Here is a 7,223-nt window from a genome sequence, read left to right as displayed (position 1 = left end):
AACTGAGTCTCTTTACTCGGCAAATTTCACGCTAAATTTTTCAAGTTTGTTACATGATTTAAAAGAATCAAGTCCACCAAGTCCGGATAGAAATGCCATGGATTTGAAGTTGAAATTTGGAATGTAACAATGGAATAAAAATCAAAATACCGATTAAAATACCGAATATTCTCCGCGGTACTCACTCGATTCAACACGACGATGTGATCCGCGCGTTTGAGAAATTGCAACTGATGGGTGACGAGTATCCTTGTCTTGCCGTGGAGATACTCGGTGATGCACTTCCTGTAGAGGTGCCTGGCGACACGAGAGTCCACCGCGCTTAAGGGATCGTCGAACAGATAGAGATCCGCCTGCCTATAAACCGCCCTCGCAAGATTGACTCGCGCTCTTTGGCCTCCGGACAGAGTTATACCTCTTTCGCCGATCATCGTCATGTCTCCTTGTGGAAACTGCCGGAAATCCTTTGTCAAGGCGCACACATTTGCCACCTAAAACGTTTGCCAGTCGATCACAGAAAGTGAGAAATATACTGTAAAATGCTAAAAAGCTTGAAATGAAATATTAGACATTATTTCTCTTTTATATAGATAGAATCATACACATTAAAGATTCGGCAAAATTTATAGTACTCGCTGAGACATATTTTCTTTAATTGATAACAAATCAATGGTGATTCACGTCTAATTAATTGTTCAAACAAAAGATTGAAGGATATGAAAATAATGTAAAGTTACAAAAAAGTTATCAATATTAACGTACAACAGGGATACATGAACATTATACAATATATGCGGTAACTGTCTGGAAAATTACTTGAATATATCTGGCCTTGTCGTAGGGTTGACCAAAGAGTATGTTGTCTCTCACAGTACCGCTGAAGAGCCAGGGTTCCTGGCTGGTGTAGGAGATGCGCAGAAAACTGTTCTTCGAAGAGCCCTGGGTGAGAAGCACTGAACCCGCGCCGGGATCCAACTCCTTCAGCAGCAGATGTAACAGAGACGATTTGCCGGAGCCCACGGCGCCAACCACGGCGCATAACTGGCCCGGATTGATGGTCAAGTTGATATTGCACAAAGTCGGCGGCAATTGGCCGTTTATCCAATTGGCGGAAACTTGCTGAAGCTTCACGCAGACCGGAAGGTCAGAAGTTTCCTGAAGTTCCGAAAGCGCGATAGTCCCATTTTTTGAGATGGACCTGTCTGTGTGATTCTCTACATTAGTCGCTTCGTTTGATTTCTGAGATTTATCCTGTAACTGCGGCGTCTTCTCTAAACGTTTCATGTTCACTTCGTCCATCAGCAGAAAGTCCTGTACAAATTAAGCGCATTTTAATAATTGCGTAAGTATGTACCGGTCAAACTATAGGATATATTGTAAAACAATTGATTTAATAGTTTATCGCGAATTTGGAAATATATAATGTGACAATATGCACCTCCAATCGATTTGTAGACACTATTGAGTCGCCCAGCTTTATTAGCGCCAGCGGAATGCACACCCCGATGGTAATATGAAGAATACTAAAGTACGTGAATGTTACGAAGGTAACATCGGCAGTCAAGTCATTTCCACTTAGGACGAACATTATCAAAGTGGAGTAATGGGCCAGTCGATCGATGAAGATTGGTATGACCAAATATGCGTCAAGCACGTACGACGAGAATTTGATTTCTTTGATTTCCAGCTCTCTGGTCATCGACACGATCTTGCTGAATGGTTTCTCCCAAACGTACATCTTTACCACCTGAAACGAGAATTATGATCCTGCAAGTTTGTTTCACAAAATTGTTTTTTTAGCATTGCAGGCAATCTCATTTAGCACTTGAATTTGACACTTGAACGTTAGCGTCTTCACATATCTTCGGTTGTTTAACAATAAAGTAACTTATCAAATATCCGGCAATACCTGTATCCCGGCTACGAGTTCACTCATCAGCTGCAATCTTCGGTCGGTCAGTGTCGCGATCATAGCTCTGATTTTGGGGATCAACAAGTTGAAGGTCCCTTGTGCCACTAGGGTGATGATCAACAGCGTTCCGATGCCGGCAAAAACCGAAATACCAATCTTTTGCCACATAATAGTTCCTATGATCATGATCTATAAGAGAAACGGTCAATCTTAACAGATGTTTATAAAAAGTAATGTGAACATAAGAAAAAAAGAAGATATTCTATATTTTTACAGCTAATTAGTGGAACAATAAATTGCATATAAATAGATATAGATGTATAACTAATTGCTATATGAATTAGATTATAATTATTAAACATACTTATCAATTTAAGAAAGAGATTAAATATAATTTGAACTATTTATTTAAAGGAAGGGATAAGCGTTGTTGATGTTAATTATATTAGAACTAGCTGGTTACCCGGGCTTCGCCTCGGAGGACATGTATATTAAAACACGCAAATAGTCTCTCTCTCTCTCTTTCTCTCTCTTCCTCTCTCTTTCTCTCTCTCCCTCTCTTTTTCTCTCTCTCTCCCCCCCTTTCTCTCTCTCTCTCTTTCTTTCTTTCTCTCTCTCTCTTCCTCTCCCTTTCCCTTTATCTCTCCCTCCCTCCCTCTTTTCCTTTCCCTCTTTTTCTCTCTTTCCCTATCCTTCTTCCTCTCCCTCCCCCCTCTCTCTCTCTCTCTCTCTCTCTTTCTCTCTCTTTAAAATGCTATAAATTGAAAAATATTACTTTTTTATCCACTAAAGTTCAATTCCGTCGTATACAATTCTTTAAGATTCACTCAATTATTTTTTTAAAAATTGGAAAAATTTTGTAACCGATTTCCAAAAAGATATCGATTCCCAAAAAGATCGGTAACAAAAAACTATACAGCTTATAGCACTCCCCGGGAAATTCTACCCCTGTTTTATATACAATTCTTTAAAATTCAATCAATTATTTCCTCAAAAATTTGTCAAACTTCTGATACCCGTTTCCAAAAAAATCGGTAACGAAAAATTATATACTTTATAGCACTCCCCGGGAAATTTAACCCCTACTTTATGTACAATTTTTTGAGATTCGGTTATTTGAAACCGGTTTCCAAAAAGATCGGTAACAAAAAATAGTAACACTTTATAGCACTCTCCGAGAAATTTTACCTCTGCTTCATGTATAATTCTTTGAGATTTAATCAATTTTTTCCTGAAAAATTGGAAAAATTAAAAAAAAAAACCGGTTTTCAAAAAGATCGATAACAAAAACTGTACACATCATGGCGCTCCCCGTAAAATTCTACCCCTATTTCATATACAATTCTTTAAGATTCGGTCAATAAATTCTTGAAAAATTGAAAAAATTTTGGAACTGGTTTTCAAAAAAATCGGTAACAAAAAATTATATACTTTATGGCACTCCCCGGAAAATTTTACCCCTGTTTTATATACAATTCTTTGAAATTCCGTCAATTATTTCTCGAAAAATTGAAGAAATTAGAAAAACCGGTTTCCAGAAGATCGGTAACGAAAAACTATACACCTTATAGCACTCCCTGGGAAATTATACCTCTATTTTATATGGTTTTAATACAAATTCGGTCTAATAGTTTTTAAGTTAAAAACGTTCAAACATACACCACATGTAAGAATTAAAAAAATTAAAATAATCGGCTTCCAGAAAATAGATAACGGAATAAATAACGTTTTTTTTTTAATTTTTTTAATTCTTACGGGTGGTGTATGTTTGAACGTTTTTAACTTAAAAACTATTAGACCGAATTTGTATTAAAACCATATAAAATAGGGGTAGAATTTTCCGGGGAGTGCTATAGAGTGTGTAGTTTTTCGTTATCTATTTTCTGGAAACCGATTTCTTTATTTCTTTTAATATTTAAAAAATAAAGAAGTAAAAAAATCGGTTTCCAAAAAATCGGTAACGAAAAACTATACACTCTATAGCATTCCCCGGAAAATTCTACCCCTATTTCATATACTTGTGATAAAAATTCGGTCCAAAAGTTTTTAAGTTATTAACGTTTAAACATACACCACCCGTAAGGATTTTATATAATAGTATAGATAGATATAAATATTCTCAGAATGCACACGAATACTTTTCACAAGGATGAAAAATTACCTGAATAGGCATGATCCATATGTAATTCAGGTATGTCATTAACTCATCAAAGCGACTGACATCATTGCTGAGAAGATTCGTGATCTGTCCAGTACCGGTTTGGTCTATGGACGCTCTGTTCAAACGTAATAACTGCGACAGTTTTGAAAAAAAATTATAGGTTACATATATAATATATTTAGTAAACAACATTCTTTCTGATATCGATTTCTATCCTACTTTCCTTAAATGAACGTCATGTAAATCACCATATAAATATAATTTTTTAAAGCATTAAAAATAAATGGTTTAAGTTAATTCTTTTCGACATCAAAATTAATCTCTTCACAATCAGATGGAGACTAGCTTATAGGGTAACTGGGAGGAATATACCACTCTGAACAAAAATTTGATTTTTTCCTGTTTTTCATTTTCTTTGAAGTATGTTTGCATACTGGCCTCCTTTTTCCTTCCTTTAGGGTAGACCGGGGACAAATGTAACAGGGTACAGTTGTAACATCGTGAATATTTCTTAAACTATAAAAGGTACGTGTGTGGGACTGCGAGGCGAGATCCGCTAGATAGAGCGGCATTTGTTCCTTAGTTCATTGCCGCCCCTCGCGGAACGTGCACGTGTGCAGGAGAAGAAGTTACTTTTTTCCTTCCTAAAGTAAGTTTTCTTACGTGCATAAAATCTGAAATATTTTTCTTTCTTTATGCCGAAGGTATAAGGTTTTATTTTTATATGTTTTAGTGATTATCTATGTTGATGATTTGCATAATACGATTGACTTTCATCCAGATATTTATGTAAAAAATTTACTTCGAATCATAAAATATCATTAGGGGACAATTGTAACATCAATGCCTGGGAACAGTTGTAGCGTTACAATTGTCCCCGTTACTCCGGGGACAACTTCAACTTAACCTAACCCTTTAAATATATATGATTATAAATAGTCTTTCAGTTGAGAAAACAGTATTATTTGTTTTTGTTTGCTATAATGTAGAAATACTGATATTGTCATGTAACAAATTATTTTATCATTAAAGTTGCATTTTTTATAGAAAATTCGTAAGATTGATTAATTAAACCTACTAAATAACCATTATTTTGTTTATAGATGATGTGGTACAATCGTTCCCCTCTACTGTTGCAATTGTCCCGGGGGTAGGACGGTTGTAACAGTATTCTTCATATTCTTTAAACAATAATAAATTTTTTCCTAGTTACAATAGTTACATTACTGAATTCAGCACAAGGAAATTTTGTAGTCAAATAAATTCTACATCTAAAAAGGTACAGGTCTTTTTTACGTAGATATTATATTTTAACTGTTATAAAATCTTAAACTCAAAATGTTACTTTTGTCCCCGGTCTACCCTACCTGTTATTTGTATATGATTTTAATATAATATTTTGATTGTTTACTATTAAAAAGAAAGAAAAGATACAAAAGTGTTACAAAGTGGCATGAGCGCTTTTAACCGTAGCTTTGTTAAACATAACGAGTGGCATATTCCCCTCAGTTACTTTATATAATATATGTGAAAATATTTTCCAACATTGATCAATTTTTTACGTTGATCTAAGGATTCGCGTTAAACGTTATATAAATTATTACTTAATTAGTTATGGCGAACATATAGTGCACATTTCCAGCTAGAAAAGAGGGCTCTTTCTCGCTGGAATAAACTTGGATCAACGCATGGACACGCAAATTAATCAACACTACCTTTCGGTAGAGGAGGGAACTGCAGGAGACGCGTATCCTCATGCCGATCTGTTGCGACAGCAGTAACGTATGGTGCATTATTAGAGCGGATATGATATTGCAAATGACCATGGAGCTGATGTAGAATAGCACTTCGTTCCTTTCTGTCTTGTACTTCGCGATCTGGTTTCTAGAGAAGTAGTCGATAATCCAATCCTGAAAGATCGGTACCGCAACGCGTACCACGCTGCACTGAAAGTAAAAACGTTGAAATTTAACGATTCCTACAGGCTTGTGAATTTAATGGATCTAAGAAAAAGAAAAAGCAGAGAGAGAGAGATCCCAAATTACACAAGTTTACGTGATTTTGCAGTCTGGAAAAGAAAAGTAGTTTTCTATTATAGTTTTTGTGCGCTGAAATTGATCCAAAGGCAAAAACCTCCAGTTATCACGTTCGGTTCACAAGAAAAATGGAATTTTTAAATCTTCTAAAAAAACGTGTTTTTGACCATTTTTGATGTAGCTGATGAATCTGACGTACGAAAGACTTTTAAAACGGTTCAAATTAAAGAATATTTATATTTTAATATAAGATTATAAAATTTTTCACCACTGGGACACTATCAAACCTCAGGCGCGCTTTGTGTTTAAAAGTTGGTGTACAATCGCACAATAAAGTACGACAATTGTTATTCCATTCTGGATCTCCGCAAACGCAAAACCATTGTAAATAGTTAAAATTTTAATACATAGGATTTAATACATAGGATTAAAGGTTCTTTGTAATAATTTTTTTTATTTGTTTAAGTAATTATTGTTGAAACAATGTTTGAAAATAACAAATTTTTTAACAAATTAACTTCGTAATTCAATTGTACAAAAAGATTATGTAAGATATATGTATTATGAAATTTTTACCATTTGCAATGGTTTTGCAGAGGTCCAGAATAAGGCAATCATTATATTTTTGTCATATTTTGACGATTTATTTAATAAAGTGTTGCAGTTATTAATATGATATTTTTTCTCAAAAATATTAATTTACTTGAATAAATAACCAGATTCCGATTATAAAATATGGCAACCAAAAAGCGTTGAAGATCGCCTTGTATAATTTCGGACGAGCGTTTTCCTTCAGTGGCACCTTCTGCCCGTCTTTATTCTCAGTGTATTCCAGGTTCTTCAGTTTGTCCAGTTCGTGACTCCAGTACCTGGACGAAAAAAAAGCGTTACACACTTGCGTTTGAGAGAAAAAGAGAAAAGATGAATCGTGCAAGAAGTTCAGTTAAAAAGAACAGGCCTTTTATGTGTTTCTTCGTTAACGTATGTCCGTTTGTCTTTAATGTAGGCGATACTCACTTCTCGAGATGATCGGTCAGTTTTTCAGATTCGTCCGCTTTTATTGGTCGATAAATATCAGATTCCTTTAAATCACACTTAGCGCCTTTCATAAATA

The 7,223-nt window shown here is 35.0% G+C and overlaps 1 protein-coding gene across 1 annotated transcript; it reads right to left on the bottom strand.

Moving 5' to 3' along the window:
- Nucleotides 1-185: 185 nt before the first annotated feature.
- Nucleotides 186-7,218, bottom strand: LOC112454886 (multidrug resistance-associated protein 4-like; the record flags this gene model as incomplete). Its single annotated transcript, XM_025016516.1, has 8 exons — nucleotides 186-491; nucleotides 817-1,311; nucleotides 1,439-1,747; nucleotides 1,910-2,101; nucleotides 4,074-4,205; nucleotides 5,789-6,019; nucleotides 6,813-6,978; nucleotides 7,127-7,218. Coding segments are annotated over 8 exons (1,923 nt in total), but the record flags the coding sequence as incomplete, so codon positions are not given.
- Nucleotides 7,219-7,223: the final 5 nt, after the last annotated feature.

This window comes from Temnothorax curvispinosus, unplaced genomic scaffold (genome assembly GCF_003070985.1).
Source record: "Temnothorax curvispinosus isolate PA1 unplaced genomic scaffold, ASM307098v1 QBEX01005501.1, whole genome shotgun sequence".
In the NCBI taxonomy this organism is placed as follows: Eukaryota; Metazoa; Arthropoda; class Insecta; order Hymenoptera; family Formicidae; genus Temnothorax; species Temnothorax curvispinosus.
This window is presented reverse-complemented; position numbering and strand designations above follow the sequence as displayed.